This window comes from Muntiacus reevesi, chromosome 2 (genome assembly GCF_963930625.1).
Source record: "Muntiacus reevesi chromosome 2, mMunRee1.1, whole genome shotgun sequence".
Taxonomy (NCBI): domain Eukaryota; kingdom Metazoa; phylum Chordata; class Mammalia; order Artiodactyla; family Cervidae; genus Muntiacus; species Muntiacus reevesi.
The window spans coordinates 136962025-136984195 of NC_089250.1; the positions used below are offsets into that span (position 1 = coordinate 136962025).

Below are 22171 nucleotides of genomic sequence, written 5' to 3' on the forward strand. Positions count from 1 at the left end.
ATCATATGGGTGTCAGTCCTTCACCAAATCACATAATTGTGGGTTGGAGATAGCCATACTAGCGGTGGTATTTACACTGGAAAGCTTTATCTGAAAGTTTTTGTAATATTTTTTCAACTGTAGTTAAATAAAAAGCCTGCTTGAAAGAACAATTTGTACTAAAGGCAATATTATATTGTGATTCAGCTATATAATCTAGAAGCTAGACATTTTAAATTGTTTTTATCATTTTAAAGAAAATATAGCCTGAATCAAGACTGACAAAATTCATGTGGAGATTTAGGAGCTTATTTTAGTAGAAAATATAATGATATTATACTAAAAGACAACCACAAGTATTTGTAGCTCACTTTATATTTCTAAATTATCAGATGATTTTAAAACTTAATTTTTAAAACTAAATGAACAGATCTGTAGATGACTGTGAAATCATATCAATATGCAAGCTTCTTTTTTTTCCTCCTAATTGAAGCTGTGCTCCAAACTAAGCTTCCTATTAGAAGTAAGAACTTAATGACTCAAAGTATATTTTATAAAGACATTTTACTTATTACATGCATATGAAAGTATATGTTATAAAGTATATTAGGTGTAGTTAAATTATAATAAATTACACTAGTAACATAATTCTTGGCTTGGTTAATTACATAAAGGAAAGTTTAAAGAGCATTATATGAATAAATGTTCCATCAACATGACAGTTATTTTATGTCACAAATGGCATATTTTAATGTTCTTTTTTTAAAAATACTTGAGATATTTAAAGAGATATGAAATAATCAATAGATTTTAAACACAAACTTTAATTTTTCTACATACAATTATAACTTTAATGATGATTATATCATGAGAATGACAAGTCAACAGAATGTTACTTTCAGTTCCTATGCTAAAAGACAGCCACTCAGAATACAGAAAGAGAAAGACCACCACTAAAAAAAATGCCATGAAAAATTTTTGTGATACTTTATGATATGATACATTTCTATGTTTGTTTATTTTTTGGTTTGGATATTTGTTTTAAACAGGGGAAAGTTGCCCAGACTGCTTGCATGTCAGCCTGCCAGCATCTGTCAACATCCTTAATGCAGATGCTACTGGACAGTGAGTTAAAACAGATAAGCATGGGAGCCGTTCAGCAGTTTAACCTAGATGTCATACAGTGTGAATGTAAGTACCTTGTTGGTTAAAATGATGCATTTCTAGGAATCTATATTTAAATTATATGGGAAAATGGTATAGAATAACATAGTTCATTAAAGAGAGAGGAGGCCTGATTCAGTTAAACTTTCAGCAGCCTTAGAAGCAACTTCCTTCCAAGAAGAGAAAAATATTTGTTTCACATTGAGGCCTTAGAGTGGCACTAAAGTGACAATCCGAATGGATAATTAAAAAGGTGATTTATTTATAATTCCTTTATTTTTTTTTTTTCCTTTATTCCTCCTGGTCATGCTTGTCTTCTTGCCAGAACTCTCCTGAGGTTTGTAGTAAATGAATGAACTTATTGTTTGTCATTCTTATTTTCCATACATAAACTTTCAGATACTAAAGAATACTCTTAGGACCCTGCATTCCAAGTGCAATTTCTTTATAGTCTGACATTTTGATTCTCTCTCCCAAAGAATTTCTCAAGTCTTTACCTTTGCCCTTATTTTTCGCTTTATTTTCTTTAGGTGACAGGGTTAGCAGATTCCACAATCTAATGTTGACATTAGCTAGTCACCTTCAAAGTTGATTGTGCTGTTTAGTTATTAGCCTTGCTATAAATGCTTCTAGTGGTAGGTTTTTTACCCTTATACAAGACTTGAGTTTATGGAATAATTTTTAAGCACTCCTTTCAAATGTGTGGTATATTGATTAAATGATGAAAATCCCTGGTTGACAGTTTAGGCAGGCACCACTGTTGTTAAATTGAAAAACAGTGGGGCACAAGAAGGATTATAAAATACTTGTTTGGGGCAGATTTTGCAATCATATATTCTCTGTGAAAGACGTTAGAAAATTAAATGTCAGTGGTTTGCAGCTGAAGCAGGAGTGACAGTTTTTTCAATGAGTAATAAATATTTGTCTGCTTCTATACAAGGCATTCTGCTACAAAAAACATAAGTAACATTAAAAAGAATAAGTATATAGATTCAATTACTCATTATATTTATCAATCATTTATTACACAAGAAAATAACAGAGTTTTTAAAGACTCACCAACTTCCTTCAGAAAAAGAGAAATACTAATCTACAAAGCAAAAGAAAGATAGTTTTTCCCTACGAAAGAGAAGAATTCATTTTCTTTTCCTAGAAAGCATTTCTAATTTTCTCAAATTAGAAAGCCTTTATTATATTTCTTTCTCAAAATAAAACTGTTATTTACAAGATGATATTTCTTGTATTTCCTAAAATATTTACCAAAAAGCACTTTTTAAAATGTTTCTAGGGACTTTCCTGGTGATCCAATGGCCAATATTCTGCACTTCCAACACAGGGGTCACAGGTTTGATCCCTGATCAGGGAACTAGATCCTACATACCACAACTAAAGATCCTACATACAGCAATTAAGAGCTGGCACAACCAAATAAATAGATTTTTTTAAAAAAAAAAATTGTTTCAGGAACTTCCCTGGTGGTCCAGTGGTTAAGAATCCACCTGCCAGTGCAGGGGCCACGGGTTCGATCCCTGATCTAGGAAGATCCTACATGCTGTGGAGCAACTATGCCTGTGTGCCAAAGCTACTGTAGCCTGCATGTTCTAGAGCCAGTGCTCTGCAACAAAAGAAGTATCTCAGTGAGAAGCTGAAGCACCACAACTAGAGAGTAGCCCCCGCTCACTGCAACTAGAGAAAGCCCAAGTAGAGCAAGACCCAGCTGAAAATAAGTGCATAAGTAAATAACATTTTTAAAGTTTCTAACTCAAAGCAGTTGTTAATTCATTCTACAAATAGTTTGAAACTGATTTCTTAAAAGTCTTTAAAAGCTATCTTATAGGAGAATTCCCAGGTGGTTCAGTGGTTGGGACTCTGTGTTTTCACTATGGAGGGCTCTGGTTCAATCCCTTGTAAGGACCTAAGGTCCCACAAGCCATGCTGCATGCCAAAAGAAAAAAAAAGCTGTCTTATGAGATCATTTCGGTATAATACTCATATAAACTTTTTATATAAGTATTGCTTGAGGCATTTCAGAGTATTGATAATTGGGTCATTGAACCCTTTATTGGCATTTGGTTGTGTCCTCTCAATTAGATATTTGTTCAAAAATGGAAATTACTGTTTGGTTAGGCAGCTTCAGGTACCTAGATTTTTTCTCTGTTCTCTTATCTCTCCTTGAAAAGCAAGCCTGACTCTACTTAGAAAAGGCACATAAACACACAGCTTTGCCTCTTTGTCCCATCACAAGACACTTTCTCCCATTAGTTACTTATTTGGGTAGGGTTACTGAAGACTTCTTTTAAAACACTGATGTTTTCTTAAAAGACTTATCTCTTAGAAGAAATTATACAAAACTGTAAGGTATAACTCAGTTAAAGGTATCCGGGATCAGGTGCAAAAGGGATAAACCCTGGCCTAATGAGGGCCAAGGTTCTGGTACTACAGATACGGAAAGGGAGAAACCAGGACTTAAAGACAAGTCACAGAGGTTAACTCAGCTTCCTGTAAGATTATGCCTGTGGTTGGCTCTGCTCCTTAATACTTACCACGTATTTGTTGTTGTTCACTCCCTCATTTGTGTCCGACTCATCGAAACTCCATGGACTGCAGCATGCCAGGCTTCCCTGTCCTTCACCATCTCCTGGAGCTTGCTCAAACTCATGTCCATTGAGTCAGTAATGCCATCCAACCATCTCATCCTCTGTCATCCCCTTCTCGTCCTGCCTTCTCTTTCCCAGCATCAGGGTCTTTTCCAAAGAGTTGGCTCTTTGCATCAGGTGGCCAAAGAATTGGAGCTTCAGCTTCAGCATCAGTCCTTCCAGTGACTATTTAGGGTTGATTTCCTTTAGGATTGACTGGTTTGATCTCCTTACTGTCCAAGGAACTCTCAAGAGTCTTCTCCAACACCACAGTTCAGAAGCATCAGTTCTTTGGCACTTAGCTGTCTTTATGGTCCAGCTCTCACATCCATACATGACTACTGGAAAAATCATAGCTTTGATTATATAGACCTTTGTTGGTAAAGTGATGTCTCTGCTTTTTATTGTGCTGTCTAGATTTGTCATAGTTTTTCTTCCAAGGAGCAAGTTTCTTTTAATTTCATGGCTGCAGTCACCATCTGCATTGGTTTTGGAGCCCAAGAAAAGAAAGTCTTTTCACTGTTTCCATTGTTTCCTCATCTATATGCATGAAGTAATGAGACCAGATCATTACTTAATACAGTATCAGGCATTCAATAATCACTGAACAAATAAATATTGACATTCCATTTCCCCCCCACTTTGGCCACCTCATGAGGCTTGTGGGATCTTAGTTCCCCAACCAAGGATCAAACCTGGGCCCCTGGCATTGGAAACTCAGAGTCCTAACCACTGGACCACCAGAGAATTACAGCACTCTTTCTGGTACTAAAAGAACTCATGACTTCATGTGATTGATATGTAAATCACTTAAACATGGAACTTAGCTTTCTCCAGTAATACGTTCAGAGAATTTTAATTTTCATCCCATTATTAATTTATTTATTTGGCTATGCTATGCAGCTTGCAGGCTCTCGGTAGCCTGACCAGGGTTTGAACCAAGACACCTTGGTTTGTAGTAGAAGCTTAGAGTCCTAATCTGTGGATTGCCAGGGAATTCCCTTCATGTTTATTTTAAATAGTGTTTTTGAAAGAAAGCAATTTTTAAAAATGCAGTTTATTTTTAGTTTTGATGCCATGTGTATGCTTTCTACATGTCAGGGCAGGGGAAGGAAAGGAAACAAAAACAGGAAAAAGAATTTGGTTAGGTAAGATGAATGCTAGAATATATGGTAAATTTGTGAAGAGAAGGAATATGGATGCCTTAGGAATCAACTAGGATATGGAGAAAATGGTAGTTCAAATGTAGAATCCTAGAAGTAAATAATGATTGAGTTTTGCCATCTTCCTGGTAATACACATTCACATACTCCCCTACTTTGAAACACTGTGAAATAATGCTGTCAGACTTTCCTGGTGGTCCAGGAGCTAAGACTCCATGCTCCCAGTGCAGAGGGACTGGTTTTGGTCCCTGGTCAGGAACTAGATCCCGTATGCCACAACTAAAGACCATGCGCAGCCAAATAAATATTTTTAAAAATAAATAAATGCGATAACCCTATTTGCAAGACAGAAAAAGAGACACAGATGTATAGAACAGACTTTTGGACTCTATGGGAGAAGGCGAGGGTGGGATGATCTGAGAGAACAGCATCCAAACGTGTATATTATCAAGTGTGAAACAGATCGCCAGTCCAGGTTGGATGCATGAGACAAGTGCTCGGGGCTGGTGCACTGGGATGACCCAGAGGGATGGGATGGGGAGGGAGGTGGGAGGGGGGTTCAGGATGGGGAACCATGTAAATCCAAGGCTGATTCATGTCAATGTATGACAAAAATCACTTCAATATTGTAATTAGCCTCCAACTAATAAAAATAAATGGAAAAAAAATAAATGAAAATAACCCTGTCAAGTAGTTGTCTAGCTATTGCTTGAACATTTAATTTGGGAGACAGCTACTCTTCAAAAAATTAGTTTCCATTTACTATATTACTGTATCATTTTCTTTCATTGAGCTGAAATATCATTTTCTCTAAACTTCTCCTAATGAGATCTAGTTTCTACCTTAGGACTAGAGTCACAACTAGTTCATATTGTGCCTTTGTGCAAATTAGAAAAGGTATTCTCACTGAAAGGAAAAAGTCTTCCAGTATTGTCCCCTTTATATGAATGAGAAAAAAGTTTACCCCTTTTCCAGTTGGACTCTCTGAGAGGGCAAACAACTTAGCAGTTCAGTTCAGTTCAGTAGCTCAGTCGTGTCTGACTCTTTGTGACTCCATGGACTGTAGCGTGCCAGGCCTCCCTGTCCATCACCAACTCCCGGAGTTTACCCAAACTCATGTCCATTGAGTTGGTGATGCCATCTAACCATCTCATCCTCTGTCATCCCCTTCTCCTCCTGCCCTCAATCTTTCCCATCATCAGGGTCTTTTCAAATGAGTCAGCTCTTCGCATCAGGTGACCAAAGTACTGGAGTTTCAGCTTCAGCATCAGTCCTTCCAAGGAACACCCAGGACTGATCTCCTTTAGGATGGACTGGTTGAATCTCCTTGCAGTCCAAGGAACTCTGAAGAGTCTTCTCCAACACCACGTTCAAAAGCATCAATTCTTTGGTGCTCTGCTTTCTTTATAGTCCCACTCTCACATCCATACACGACTACTGGAAAAACCCCAACCTTGACTAGACGGACGTTTGTTGGCAAAGTAATGTCTTATAAACTAAGATTTCAGCCCTCACTCCCTCCCCACTCTTTTCCTCAACTGGACACCTATGTATAGTGAGCAGTCTGACAGCTATGTGTGGTAGTTCTGCTTAGGGTCATACAGAGAAAAGCAAGTCCTCACCAAAAGCCAAGTATATGAAAACTGCTTTATGTTTTTCTGAATCTTCTGAAAGCCAGACATAAACATTTCTTCTTACTGTTGTCATGTGATAACGATTTTAGAGTCAAAGCTCTTCTTTGAACAACCTGGTTTCACTACCTTCTATTTAATGTCTGATACCCAAAGCTGAATACAGAGATATGCAGGTGTGGGGGAACCAGTATAATACATAGTTGGAATATCAAATGCATTGTTCCATGTTTTGTACTTTATTAGTAAAGTCCAAACTGCTATTACCTTTTTTTGTTACCAGTGTATACTTTTGAGTCATTGAAGCTGTAGTGTTCTAAAATCTCTCTTTTTTTTCTGTGTGATTTGTTTTTCTTGTATGATTAGTTTTTATTTTAGGATTTTAAGATTATCCCTATTAAATTTTAAGATTTCTCCCACAACTAGCCTATTGAGATCTTTTTATATCAAAATTTAATATCATCTTTAGATTTGTAATCATGATTTTACTTAACAAAGTCATTAGTAAAATGTTGAACAAAACTTGATATCTGTATCCTGATATATAGTACATCAGTGATTATCAAAACATGGTTTTCAGATGAGCAGTAACTGTATCATCTGGGAACTTGTTGGCAATGTGAATTCTTTAACCCCACCTGCTGAATTATAAATTCTTGGCACAGTTCAGTTCAGTTAAGTTCAGTTGCTCAGTCGTGTCTGACTCTTTGCGACCCCATGGACTGCAGCACACCAGGCCTCTCTGTCCAACACCAACCTACGGAGTTTACCCGAACTCATGTCCATTGAGTCAGTGATACCATCCAACCATCTCATCCTCTGTCGTCCCCTTCTCCTGCCTTAAATCTTTCCCAGCACCAGAGTCTTTTCAAATGAGTCAGCTCTTTGCATCAGGTGGCCAAAGTATTGCAGTTTCAGCTTCAACATCAGTCCTTCCAATGAACACCCAGGACTGATCTCCTTTAGGATGGACTGGTTGCATCACCTTGCAGTCCAAGGGACTCTCAAGAGTCTTCTCCAACACCACAGTTCAAAAGCATCAGCTCTTCTGCGCTCAGCTTTCTGTATAGTCCAATGCTCACATCCATACATGACTAATGAAATAACCATAGCCTTCTCTAGACGGACCTTTATTGACAAAGTAATGTCTCTACTTTTTAATATGCTATCTAGGTTGGTCATAACTTTCCTTCCAAGGAGTAAGTATCTTAATTTCATGGCTGTGGTCACCATCTGCAGTGATTTCAGAGCCCAAAAAGATAGTCTGCCACTGTTTCCACTTTTTCCCCATCTATTTGCCATGAAGTGATGGGACCAGATGCCATGACCTTAGTTTTCTGAAAGTTGAGCTTTAAGCCAACTTTTTCACTCTCCTCTTTCACTTTCATCAAGAGGCTCTTTAGTTCTTCTTCACTTTCTGCCATAAGGGTGGTGTTATCTGCATATCTGAGGTTATTGATATTTCTCCCGGCAATCTTGATTTCAGCTTGTGCTTCCTCCAGCCCATCGTTTCTCATGATGTACTCTGTGTATAAGTTAAATAAGCAGGGTGACAATATACAGCTTTGACGTACTCCTTTTCCTATTTGGAACCAGTCTGTTGTTCCATGTCCAGTTCTAACCATTGCCTCCTGACCTGCATACAGATTTCTCAAGAGGCAGGTTAGGTGATCTGGTATTCCCATCTCCTTCAGAATTTTCCACAGTTTATTGTGATCCACACAGTCAAAGGCTTTGGCATAGTCAATAAAGCAAAAATAGATGTTTTTTCTGGAACTCTCTTGCTTTTTTGACGATCCAGCGGATGTTGGCAATTTGATCTCTGGTTCTTCTGCCTTTTCTAAAATCAGCTTGAACATCTGGAAGTTCACAGTTCACATATTGTTTAAGCCTGGCTTGGAGAATTTTGATCATTACTTTACTCGTATGTGAGATGAGTGCAATTGTGTGGTAGTTAGAGCATTCTTTAGCATTGCCTTTCTTTGGAATTGGAATGAAAACTGATCGTTTCCAGTCCTGTGGCCAGTCCTGAGGTTTCCAAATTTGCTGGCATATTGAGTGCAGCACTTTCACAGCATCATCTTTTAGGATTTGAAATAGCTCAACTGGAATTCCACCGGTGTAGGGCTACCCAAGACAGATGGGTCATGGTGGAAAGTTCTGACAAAATGTGATCCCCTGGAGAAGGGAAGGGCAAACCACTTCAATATTCTTACCTTGAGAACCCCATGAACAGTATGAAAAGGCAAAATTATAGCACACTGAAAGAAGAACCACCCAGGTCGATAGGTGCGCAATATGCTACTGGAGATCAGTGGACAAATACCTCCAGAAAGAATGAAGAGATGGAGCCAAAGCAAAAACAACACCCAGTTGTGGATGTGACTGGTGATGGAAGCATGGTCCAATGCTGTAAAGAGCAGTATTGCGTAGGAACCTGGAACATTAGGTCCATGAATCAAGGCAAATTGGAAGTGGTCAAACAGGAGATGGCAGGAGTCGACATTTTCAGAGTCGGCAAACTAAAATGGACTGGAATGGGTGAATTTAACTCAGATGACCATTATATTGACTACTGTGAGCAAAAATCCCTTGGAAGAAATGGAGTAGCCATCATTGTCAACAAAAGAGTCCAAAATGCAGTACTTGGATGCAATCTCAAAAATGACAGAATGATCTCTATTCCTTTCCAAGGCAAACCATTCAATATCACAGTAATCCAAGTCTGTGCCCCGACCAGTAATGCTGAAGAAGCTGAGGTTGAACAGTTTTATGAAGACCTACAAGACCTTTTAGAACTAACACCCAAAAAAGATGTCCTTTTCATTTTAGGGACTAGAATATAAAAGTAGGAAGTCAAGAAACACCTGGTTCAGTTCAGTTCAGTCGCTCAGTCATGTCCGACTCTTTGCCACCCCATGAACCGCAGCACACCAGTCCTCCTTGTCCATCACCAACTTCCATAGTTCACCCAAACCCATGAACACCTGGAGTAACAGGCAAATTTGGCCTTGGAATACAGAATGAAGCAGGCTAATAGAGTTCTGCCAAGAGAACGCACTGGTCATAGCAAACACCCTCTTCCAACAACACTAGAAGACTCTACACATGGACATCACCAGATGGTCAGTACCGAAATCAGATTGATTATATTCTTTGCAGCCAAAGATGGAGAGGCTCTGTGCCATCAGCAAAAACAAGACTGGGAGCTGACTGTGGCTCAGATCATGAACTCCTTATTGCCAAATTCAGACTTAAATTGAAGAAAGTGGGGAAAACCACTAGACCATGCAGGTATGACCTAAATCAAATCCCTTATGATTATACAGTAGAAGTGAGAAATAGATTTAAGGGATTAGATCTGATAGAGTGCCTGATGAACTATGGACGGAGGTTCATGACATTGTATAGGAGACAGGGATCAAAACCATCCCTAGGAAAAAGAAATGCAAAAAAGCAAAATGGCTGTCTGAGGAGGCCTTACAAATAGCTGTGAGAAGAAGAGAAGCGAAAAGCAAAGGAGAAAAGGAAAGATATACCCATTTGAATGCAGAGTTCCAAAGAATAGCCAGGAGAGATAAGAAAGCCTTCCTCACTGATCAATGCAAAGAAATAAAGGAAAACAATAGAATGGGAAAGACTATAGAGATCTCTTCAAGAAAATGAGAGATAACCAAGGGAACATTTCATGCAAATATGGGCTCAATAAAGGACAGAAATGGTATAGACCTAACAGAAGCATAATATATTAGGAAGAGGTGGCAAGAATGCATAGAAGAACTGTACAAAAAAGATCTTCATGACCCAGATAATCACGATGGTATGATCACTCACCTAGAGCCAGACGTCCTGGAATGTGAAGTCAAGTAGGCCTTAGGAAGCATCAGTACGAACAAAGCTAATGGAGGTGATGGAATTCCAGCTGAGCTTCTCAGATCCTAAAAGATGATGCTGCTCCACTCATATTAAGTGAAAGTGCTCCACTCAATATGCTAGCAGTTCTTGGCACAGGACATAGCAATTTCTTTTTTAAAAAGTTTTTCAAGTGATATTGACGCACAGTAAAGTTTGAGAACCACATTTCCTGGATCTCTCTGTTCATTTTGATTTAGATCCATTATTCAGAATCTTGTGGGTGTCTTTAGCCCATTGTTAATTCCCTTGTTGATTTTAACTCATAGTTTTGAATCTAAGTTGTAAGTCAAAGTTATGAGCCACTTTGCTGGATGCCTTGCTGGAATGTAGGAATAATAATGGCCGTTGAGTTTTCCTTGTCTATCAGTTTTAATTACTTTTTCAAAGAAGAAAATGTTACTGCTCTGATTCTTTGTAAATCCATATTAATTCATAGTAATTACTTTCCCTTCAAAAGGTTCAGAAACTATTACCTAAAAGTCTGTGACTGGTTTGTGGGATTAACACAAAATCCTACTAGTCTGTTTTATGCTAGTAAGAAATCCAGAGTCCAAGAAAGTCAGATAGCAGAGATCAGGACCTAGGTAAACCACCAAAGATCCTGGGCATCTCAAGAAATTCAGTCAAAGATTTTAAACGATAAGAGGTGAACGTCAAATCTAAACATCAAGAATGGCCTTTATTTTGAATTAAATGTTCCTTTTATTTAGTTTGATTATTTTTCCATCTTTATTACTTTGTAAAAACATTATGCATATATTTCCTAGGCCTTAAAATGTCGCTCTGCAGGTAGAAACAAATAACACAATCAGCTGAAGTTGGGGAGGTAGAAAGTTAGAAGTACTTCAGTTTTTCATGTCATTCAGCCATTATGCTTTTAGTTGTTTCATTTTTCTAATGGTGAAAGAATTAGTACTCATTCATCCATGTGCTCACTTATTTTTTCAAATATGTTTGTGCCCTTTTCCCTGGTATTTTTTGTGACACAGAAACTTATGAGGTTTTAAACTGGCTTGAGCTCAAATTTCAGTCTGTGACTGAATTTTTTCCTTGTAGAGTCAACTAGTTTGTAGGAAAGATTCATTTATTCAGATGTTTAATGGGAACCTATTACCTGTTGTTACTGGGAAATAAAAAAGATGAATCAAGTTTCAAAGATCTCACATACTGGATGGGGAGAAAACAGACATGTAAATAGCTATAGTAGAACATAAATTCTTTATAGAAGTAAATATTACTTGAAGAGAGGGAGCAATTAATTATACATGCCATGGGATTGAAAAGATTGACTATCATGGAAGTGAAATTTGGGAGACTTAAAGGATGAGTATGATTTCATCAAAAGCAAGGAAGGGAATTCTGAACAGAGGGAACGGCATAGGCAAAAGCACTGTGCTGGGATTTCCCTGGTGGTACAGTGGATAAGAATCCAGCTGGTAATGCAGGGGACATGGGTTTGATCCCTGGTCCAAGAAGATTCCACATTCTATGGAGAAACTAAAGCCTGTGCGCTCTAGAGCCTGTGAGTTGCAACTTCTGAGCCCAAGTGCTATAACCACTGAAGCCCGTGCATGTAGAGCCTGTGCTTTACAACAGGAAAAGCCCCTGCAGTGAGAAGCCCGTGCACAGCAACAAAGAGTGGCCCTTACTCACAGCAACTAGAGAAAGCCCATGTGCAGCAACAAAAACCCAGCACAGCCATAAATAAATAAATAAAAATTAAAACAGTTTTCTAGGTCTTCCCTGGTGGTCTAGTAGTTAGGAGTCCGCCAGCCAATGCAAGGGACACAGGTTTGATCCCTGGTCCTTGAGGATCCCACATGCCGCAGAGCAACTAACCCCATGTTCCACAACTACGGGGTCAGTGCTCTGGAGCCCAAGAGGTGAAACTACTAAAGCCCATGCAATCTAGGGCCCATGTTCCACATCAAGAGGAGCCATCGCCAAAAGAAGCCTGCACTCTAGAGTAGCCGCGCTGCTCACAGCAACAAGAGAAAGCCCTTGCACAGCAACGAAGACCCATCACAGCCAAAAATAAATAAATCTTTTAAAAAAAAATTTTCTAAAAAGCACTGTGATGAGAGAATGCTTATGGAATCTTCATATAGTCTTGTAGCTAGACTATAAGATGCATGATTGAAAATATTGAAAGATATGGCAGAAAAAACTTAGACTTCTGAACGCTTAGATTTTAGTTAATAAGCAATAGAGATACATTGAAACATTTTAATAAAGACCAGGGCATGGTAAGATTTATATTATAGAAACTTAACTTTGTATCATGTGGAAATTAAACTGAAATGAGAGAGGTACTGCAAGTAGGAAGACATTTTAAAAGACTATTGAACATTTTCCTGTGAAGAATAGAAAGAACTTGACTTTGGGCAGTGGGAATGGAGAGAAGAAAATGGATTCCAAACATTTTGAAGCAGGGAATACATAAAGATAGTAAATAAATAAATTTGATATGAATTAGGTGGTTAGAGTCAGAGACTCTCCTAGTAGAAGAGACCTGAGAATGCATCCCATGTTTGGGGTGGGTGGTATGAAGAGGGGAAAAAAAGAAAAGATGTGGAAGGGTAAAAAGAGAGGGAAAAGAGAAGAGATACAATCATCTAGGATAGAAGTTAAATTCAGTATAGAATTTATAATTATCAGCACCCTGCAGAATACTGTGCTCACAGAGTGTCTGTTGCATAAATAAACAAATTAACAAATCAAGAAGTCTCTATACTCTGCATTTACTTTTCTAGAGTTCTCCTAACTTTGTTATCAAAAAATTAAGGACAAGGACTTCCCTGGAGATCCAGTGGTTAAGACTCCGTACTTCCACTGCAGATGGCATGGGTTTGATCCTTGGTCATGTGGAACCAATATCCTGTATGCCTTTCAGCACAGTCAAAAATAAATAAATGAATAAATAAAATGCTGCTTCTTTGGGGAAAAAAGTTAAGCCAGTTGTTGCTACTGTACTTGTTTTCAAGACCATTCAACTTCTTGGTATATACATAACTGATCATTTATGAAATTCTTCACATATTTGATGACTGTGTTTAAATGACCATTTAACTTCATCTATTCTGAACTGAGCAGTCATAATTTCTTTAGTATTTTCTTGTAGAATTATTTACATTCCCTTTTCAGTCATTTATCTTCAGGTCTTTTTCTGTTGTTGTTCTTGAAAATTTCATGAACAGGGGAGCCTGGTGGGCTAGAGTCCATGGGGTCACAAAGAGTCAGACATAACTGAGTGTGCATGTACACACACACACACACACACAGACACACGTCAGACTGGATAAAATGTCTGAGTTAGGGGTGAAATCATATGAACTTATATAGAACTTTTTTTTTCCTTCAGTTCAGTCCAGTCACTCAGTCGTGTCTGACTCTTTGCAACCCCATGAACCGCAGCACACCAGGCCTCCCTGTCCATCACCAGCTCCCAGAGTTTACCCAGACTCATGTCCATTGAGTCAGTGATGCCATCCAACCATCTCATCCTCTGTCATCCCCTTCTCCTCCCGCCCTCATTCTTTCCCAGCATCAGGGTCTTTTCAAATGAGTCAGCTTTTCACATCAGGTGGCAAAAGTATTGCAGTTTCAGCTTCAGCATCAGTCCTTCCAATGAACACCCGGGACTGGTCTCCTTTAGGATGGACTGGTTGCATCTCCTTGCAGTCCAAGGGACTCTCAGGAGTCCTCTCCAGCACCACAGTTCAAAAGCATCAATTCTTCGGTGCTCAACTTTCTTTATAGTCCCAACTCTCACATCCATACTGGATGACCACTGGAAAAACCATAGCCAGGAAAATTGACATTTTCCAGTGCTGTAGCCAGTGCTGAGTTTTCCAAATTTGCTGGCATATTGAATGCAGCACTTTCACAGCATCATCTTTTAGGATTTGAAATAGCTCAACTGGAATTCCATCACCTCCACTAGCTTTGTTTGTAGTGATGCTTTCTAAGGCCCACTTGATTTCACATTACAGGATGTCTGGCTCTAGGTGAGTGATCACACCATCGTCATTATCTCTGTCGTGAAGATCTTTTTTATACAGTTCTTCTGTGTATTCTTGCCACCTCATCTTAATATCTTCTGCTTCTGTTAGGTCCATACCATTTCTGTCCTTTATTGAGCCCATCTTTGCATGAAATGTTCCCTTGGTATTTCTCATTTTCTTGAAGAGATCTCTAGTCTTTCCCATTCTATTGTTTTCCTCTATTTCTTTGCACTGATCTATCTTAAGATGGTTTGAGCAAATGTCAGGAAGACCATCATTCTAGTCCTGGCTCTACCTGTATTTGGGCAAGTAGCTTTTGTATTTAACAGTTGAGAAGACTCAGTTTTTCCTGTAAAATACTGGATTTGGAATTCATAATTTCCAAGATACATCCTAGGATTCAGAGGTAGTAAAATTTAAGACAAAGAAGAGTATGAACATCAAAGTCGTATATTAATTAATTTCTTCACATCTACAAGTGCTTGGCACTTAGGGGAAGTGGTCAACAAAACAGAAAAGGTCCTAACCCTCTTGGCTTTTAGGCCTAGTGGGAAGACATTCATTTTATGATTGCACAAATAAATATGATTACAAGTTGTTAAATTTTAGAAAAGTAGATGGCACTGTGAAAGAGTATAAGAAGCAGATTTAATTTAGTTAAAAGGTAGATGGATTGAGAGTATTAGGTAGTGTTTATGCATGAATAAAGTGTGTATTTTTTGTTAACTTGACCATAACCAATATTATTAGTATAACTATATAGTTGGCGAAGGAAAAGGTCAGTTTTCATTCCAGTCCCAAAGAAAGGCAATGCCAAACAATGCTCAAACTACCGCACAATTGCACTCATCTCACACGCTAGTAAAGTAATGCTTAAAATTCTCCAAGCCAGGCTTCAGCAATATGTGAACCATGAACTTCCAGATGTTCAAGCTGGTTTTAGAAAAGGCAGAAGAACCAGAGATCAAATTGCCAACATCTGCTGGATCATTGAAAAAGCAAGAGAGTTCCAGAAAAACATCTATTTCTGCTTTATTGACTATGCCAAAGCCTTTGACTGTGTGGATCACAATAAACTGTGGAAAATTCTGAAGGAGATGGGAATACCAGACCACCTGACCTGCCTCTGGAGAAACCTATATGCAGGTCAGGAGGCAACAGTTAGAACTGGACATGGAACAACAGACTGGTTCCAAATAGGAAAAGGAGTACATCAAGGCTGTATATTGTCACCCTGCTTATTTAACTTACATGCAGAGTACATCATGAGAAACGCTGGGCTGGAAGAAGCACAAGCTGAAATCAAGATTGCTGGGAGAAATATCAATAACCTCAGATATGCAGATGACACCACCCTTATGGCAGAAAGCGAAGAAGAACTAAAGAGCCTCTTGATGAAAGTGAAAGAGGAGAGTGAAAAAGTTGGCTTAAAGCTCAACATTCAGAAAAACTAAGATCATGGCATCCAGTCCCATCACTTCATAGCAAATAGATGGGGAAACAGTGGAAACAGTGGCTGACTTTATTTTTCTGGGCTCCCAAATCACTGCTGATGGTGATTGCAGCCATGAAATTAAAAGATGCTTACTCTTTGGAAGGAAAGTTATGACCAACCTAGACAGCCTATTAAAAAGCAGAGACATTACTTTGTCAACAAAGGTCTGTCTAGTCAAGGCTCTGGTTTTTCCAGTGGTCATATATGGATGTGAGCGTTGGACTATAAAGAAAGCTGAGCACCAAAGAATTGATGCTTTTGAACTGTGGTGTTGGAGAAGACTCTTGAGAGTCCCTTGGACTGCAAGGAGATGCAACCAGTCCATCCTAAAGGAGATCAGTCCTGGGTGTTCATTGGAAGGACTGATGTTGAAGCTGAAACTCCATTACTTTGGCCACATGATGTGAAGCACTGACTCATTTGAAAAGACCCTGGGGATTTCCCTAGTGGCCCAGTGGCTTAGATGCTGCACAGGGTCCCCCCATTGCATGGGGCCTGGGTTCAATCCCTGGTCTGGGAACTGGATCCCACATGCTGCAATTAAAATATCTCTTGAGCAGCCAAATAAGTAAATACTAATATTTAAAAACAAAAAAACAACCCTGATTCTGGGAAGGATTGAGTGCAGGAGGAGAAGGGGACGACAGAGAATGAGATGGTTGGATGGCATCACCGACTCAATGGACATGGGTTTGGGTGAACTCTGGGAGTTGGTGATGGACAGGGAGGCTTGCTGTGGTTCATGGGGTCGCAAAGAGTCGGACAGGACTCAGCGACTGAACTGAAAGAGTTAGCCCACCTCAAAAAAAAAAAAAAAAAAAAAAAAAAGAACCTACAAATACTTTTTTGTATGTATGTGGCTATGATCTCAGGGTCTCTCTTCTAGCCTTGAAAAAGGTCTACACCCCAAAATAAAAGGATTCTGGGAAAATTATATTGATGGTATGAGGGGATATTTCAGTATCTTTTTTTAAGTGAGCTGGATGCTAATATATTATTGCTAACTTGAATTTGTTCCTGGTTTTAATGCCATTTTAGAGTATCAAATTTATCAAATTTGCTCCTTTTCCAAGAAAGGGAGAGGAATAGACACTGCCTTATATAAGAGTGGGGTGATGAAGTACAGGGGCAGTTGGTTCCAGAGGCTTGACCTCCACCGCTGCCAGCCACATGTAATGGAATATAGCAGTCCAGAAATCTCCCAAGACCTCGGACTCCCAGCCATGAATTCTTCACCATTAGGAAAACCACTAGATGGTGCTCTTCATCACCCCTTCTAATAACACATCTGTTCCACATAGAAGACTCGCCTAGCCAAACTTTGGGTTCTAACTAGCTACCTTAAATATTCAGCATAAGAAATGGAATTATGAGAAATCTCAATATGCAGATTGTTTATATTTATATTCAGTCATTTATTTAGTTACAAAATTATTCCATTTTATATGCCCTTGCCTTGTTATCCACAAGCAGTGTCTTGAGACTTTATTTAGCTTAGCCTCTTCATCTTCTTTTTCAGTCTTTTAATCTGTTTATTCTTCTGATGCTGTGGAAATTCTTTCTTCCACTTCCACCCAACCCCTGAAAAATTTTTCTACTCTGTGTAGATTATTTCCAGATAATCTACATGTTATGGTAAAGATAAACTGTCTGCCTTGGACAAGATTGTTTAAGGATATATATTTTCATGCCAGAGATACATACTTACAGCCTGACTTCTTAGCCATTTTTCCTCCCTCCATACAAACCCTGTACATCTGTGCATAGATCCTAAGGGCAGGAAGGGCATATTTTCCTACTTAAAGTCTTGTTATGTTTACAAATAATTAGTGCTTTTTTTTCCCCTACGTGTGTGTATGCTAAGTTGCTTCAGTCATGTCGGACTGTTTGCGACCTTATGGACTGTAGTCTGCCAGGCTCCTCTGTCCACGGGATTCTCCAGGCAAGAATCCTGGAATGAGTTGCGATTTCCTTCTCCAGGGGATTTTCCCGACCCAGGGGTTGAACCCGGGTCTCCAGCATTGTGGGCAGATTCTTCACCATGTGAGCTACCAGGGAAGCCCTTTTTTTTCCCCTGTAGATACTGTTTATTCTCCTAAAACTTCATAGATTTACAACTTGGAAGTTGTTTTGTTGTTGTTGTTGTTGTTGTTTTGGTGATTATTACCACAATTTCTCTAGGAGATGTTATTTTTTGCTTTCAGTTTCATCTAAATTAATGCAGTCTTATCTTCTTCCCAGTTAGACTAATACAGCTAAGTTTTACCTTCCCAATAAAATGGCACCTCCCTCTCTAATCTTAGGGAATTTTTAAACTCAAAATCATTATTGTGTTGCATGTTATAGCAAAAAAATAAGAGGAAATGAGTATATCATGAAGTTATTTTGTTGTTCGTAGCACTAAGAGAAAAAAAACCCAAAGATTTTTACTTTCTTAAAAAAAAAAGCAACAAAAAACTTTAGAAAGCTGGGAACCTATTTTAAATATCTTATTGAAAGACCAAAATCAACATGTGTTTTTAAAAAATACTCTTAATGGTCTGACTAAATGACAAAGACAAAGAAATCGTATTAGGAAGTAAGTATTATTAAATAAAAATAATTAAAAGCTGGCCCAAGAGAGAAGAACAAAGAAAATGACAAAGCATATACAAAATGAGAATCTGGATGAGCCAAGGAGGGATCTGAAGACAAGCTAAAGGGATCCCCAAACAAAATTAGTCATCAGTTATTTAAGAAGTTCATAGCTTGAGCTCTATCTCTAGGATTATTGGGACAACATTTGAATAAATGAATTATTTGTATTATTCATTCATCCAACACATTTACTGAATATCTCTTGTACACTAGGCACAGAGTATGTGAAGGTTAAAAAAAAAACCAAATCTCTTATTTCTGTGAGCTTCTTGTTTGGTGGACGAACTCACGATTTAGTTTTAACTGAAGGTTTCTTACCCACCCTTAATTATTTTGAAATAAATACACTAAATATGCAAAGAATGTTCTAGTTTTACACTCTCCAGTAGTCATATGGTCTGGTGGGAAAACGTAGACAGGTAAACAATTATAGCAAAATAGGTACTGTAGTTAGGCTATGTTAGGAGTTGCAGTGATATCGCAGAGGAGGGACCTAACCCAAACTTCAGGGTAATGGACGTCTTCCATAGAAGATGTACGGAATGGTAGGTAGGATAAGTAAGAGTTACCCACTGAAGAAGAGTAAGGATGCTCCAGGAAGAAAGAGCAGAGGTACTGTGGAAAGAGGTGGCGCAAGGAAGTGCAGGTGGTTTGGAATGGAAGAAGTTTAAGGTGCCTCTACAGAAGTGGTAAGAGATCAGTTTAGAGAGATAGGTTATAAAGGACCTTACTTGTCCTACTTTATTGGGAAGGTGATGGGGAACCAGTGAAAGTTTTCACACTATGAAGTGTCGCAAATCATATTTACATCTGATATAAATCATCCTGGTGAAAGTGGATGGAGAGATAGCACACAAGAAGCAAAGAGACCAAATAGGAGTGTATTTCCATAATCCAAGCAAGAAGTGATGATAGCTTGAATTAAGATAGATACAGATTCAGACTCAAGATATTGTAGAAGGTTAAAAACAACAGGATTGACTGCATCAGAGTTTTAAAGAAGTAAAGAAAAAGATATGAAGCCTATCATCCCTAAGAATCATTTATGGAAAAGAACTGAGAGCTATAAACTAGTGAATTTCACGTCCATATTGGTTACATAATTAGGAGAGATGGTAAGTAAGATGAGACTGAATACTTAATCAGATTCTGGATCAATGAATTGAATATCAGGAAATCTGAATTAGCTGTGTGATCCTGGACAAATCAATTTAAGTGTTCCTGCCCTTTAAAATTAAGAACATGGTGCCTTTAAACTGAGCCTTCAGAGGACTGTTAGAGATATTTCAAAGAGAGTGCCTTTTCTAGCTGCAAGACTTTGTGATCCATCATCTGCATGCCCTGTTTACTAAGATAAGTTATTATAATGATCAAAGATGATGGTATGTGAGAAAGTGCTTTGTAGCTATAAAGTACTATATAAATTTATGGTACTATTATAATTTTAACACTAAGCTCTTTGGTTTAATGCCAAGCATTGGGGCTTATTAAACTATAGTATTTCAGATAGGAATTGAGAGGGAAGAAAACTGACAGATTATTTTCCGTGTAGAAAAATTCTGGAAGATTAAGTAGATAATAATCGAAGTATAATTGGAATTGAGCTGATTTTTGTGTCTGATATATAAAGTAAGTCTCTTTGTGTTATAGGAAGTCTGTGTGTGTGTGTGAGTGTGAGTGTGTGTATGTGTGTATGTATATATAGTGATGGTAGAAACTGAGCTAACATTTATAGTCTTGGTTAGAGACCACTAGGGATTAGTAGTTAATTGTTACTTGGAAAGAGTAGCCTGAGACTTGCCAAAAAAGCCAACAATATGCTGGATGGTCTTAAGAAAAGAACTTTTTAGATTTAAAAAAAATCTTTACTTTTAAGGTATTAGAATTTTGCTTGTTATTTTCCAGCTAAGAGCTCATGTTACTAAAGAGAGGTAACCCAGTTATCTGGGCCATGGTAGGCGGTGATGGGGTTGCACCAGTATGAAAATCTTCTTTTTCTTTTCTGTCTAGGTCAGGTCTTAGTTATGGTACATGGGAAATTTGAGCTTTGTTCCAGCATGCGATTTTTAGTTGCAGCATGCAAACTCTTAATTGTGGCGTGTAGGATCTAGTTCCCTGACCAGGGATGGAACCCAGGCCCCCTGCATTGGGAGCTCAGAGTCTTAGCCAACTAGACCACAAGGGAAGTCCCAAAGTTTTCTACTTTTTATTGTATGAAAAGACAGTGATGTGAGTAAATTATACTAAACAATGAAAAGTATGGTTAGATTTGCTGAATGAATCTTAGTTTTCCAGAAATAGGGGGCCTGAGAAAGGTGAATATAGTCACCTATCTAATGGGCATAGCTACTTAGTACCTATCAGAGAACCAGGAAGTAGGAAGGAAAATGGTGTAACTCTGAGTAACTAAAAGGTGCATATACTCAAAAGCACATATAAACTCATTCACATTACTTGTGGGAGAGGATCCTGTTCAGGCTATATTTTCTCTTCCTTTAGATACTATTCTAGTACAATTAGCTGACTTACCTGCTCAAGAAGATTATAGAGAGTGAGAGAGGAGGGAGTAAGAATTTATGTTAAAACTGTAAGAGAGAAGGCAGAAAATTATAAAATATGGACACAAGAACTTAACACAGCATTCTGAGCTATTAAATGTAATAGAAAACAACTGTTAATATCATAGCAGCCCTGGGAATTTATTGTGTAGGATAAAAATTGTTCTTAATGGTTATCAATGAGGAGAATTAAGAAAAGTTTAAATAGTATTTAGTATTATTTTTTAAAAAGACATGGAAAGAATTATGATGCAGTTTAAAATTTTAGGAAAAAATGCTTATTATGAAAAAAAGTTTTGATGCTTAAAGTAAAAATGATCATTAACTTTACAACATGAACAATAAAAACTTAATTTGAATTCTTCATTCTCCAAAAATGCCAAATAAATTAAGCTGTTCTAGACTTTCATATATTTATGGTTTTTAATTGTTGATTTTGAGCTTTTCTAAACTATATTTCACATAGAAAATAAGAATTATTTTTGTTATTCCAAAATCTATATAAAAATTTTTGTGGTTTCTAAAATACTGGCTCAGATAAATTCACAAGTGAAAAATTTGCAGTACTTTCTAAGAAAACTCAGGTATTAGTGGGGAGGGCAAAGGTGGCAGACATTCATATTCTTATCAGAGAAGCATATGTGTAAAATGATAGGGTCTTTTTAATGAGCCACAAGGCTTTTGTTTTCAGAATAACTAATATTGAGATTGTCTTCAAATAACAACAAAGCTGTGTTACTAGTATTAATTTTTTGTAAGTACAAAAATTTTTTGAAAGAGATTCCCTGGTGGTCCAGTGGGTAGGACTTAGTACTTTCACTGCAGTGGGCTGGGTTTAATCACTGGTCTGGAAATTATGATCTCTAACTGTGCGGCTTGGCGCTTTCAAAATATTTTTTGTCTAAAGATGTTAAGAAATCTATCTCATGAAATCTAATTTTTAAGATATCCCTAGTTTTTAAAGAAGTGGGATTCCTTTATGGAAAAAA

The 22171-nt window shown here is 37.9% G+C and overlaps 1 protein-coding gene across 4 annotated transcripts in view; it reads left to right on the top strand.

Moving 5' to 3' along the window:
• EXOC6 (exocyst complex component 6) overlaps positions 1-22171 on the top strand; it is a 178400-nt gene that overhangs the window by 122273 nt on the left and 33956 nt on the right. For all 4 annotated transcript variants that reach the window (XM_065922922.1, XM_065922926.1, XM_065922923.1 and 1 more), the window contains exon 19: positions 1029-1170. In XM_065922922.1, coding sequence (XP_065778994.1) covers positions 1029-1170 — 142 coding nt within the window. The remainder of the gene's footprint in view (positions 1-1028; positions 1171-22171) is intronic.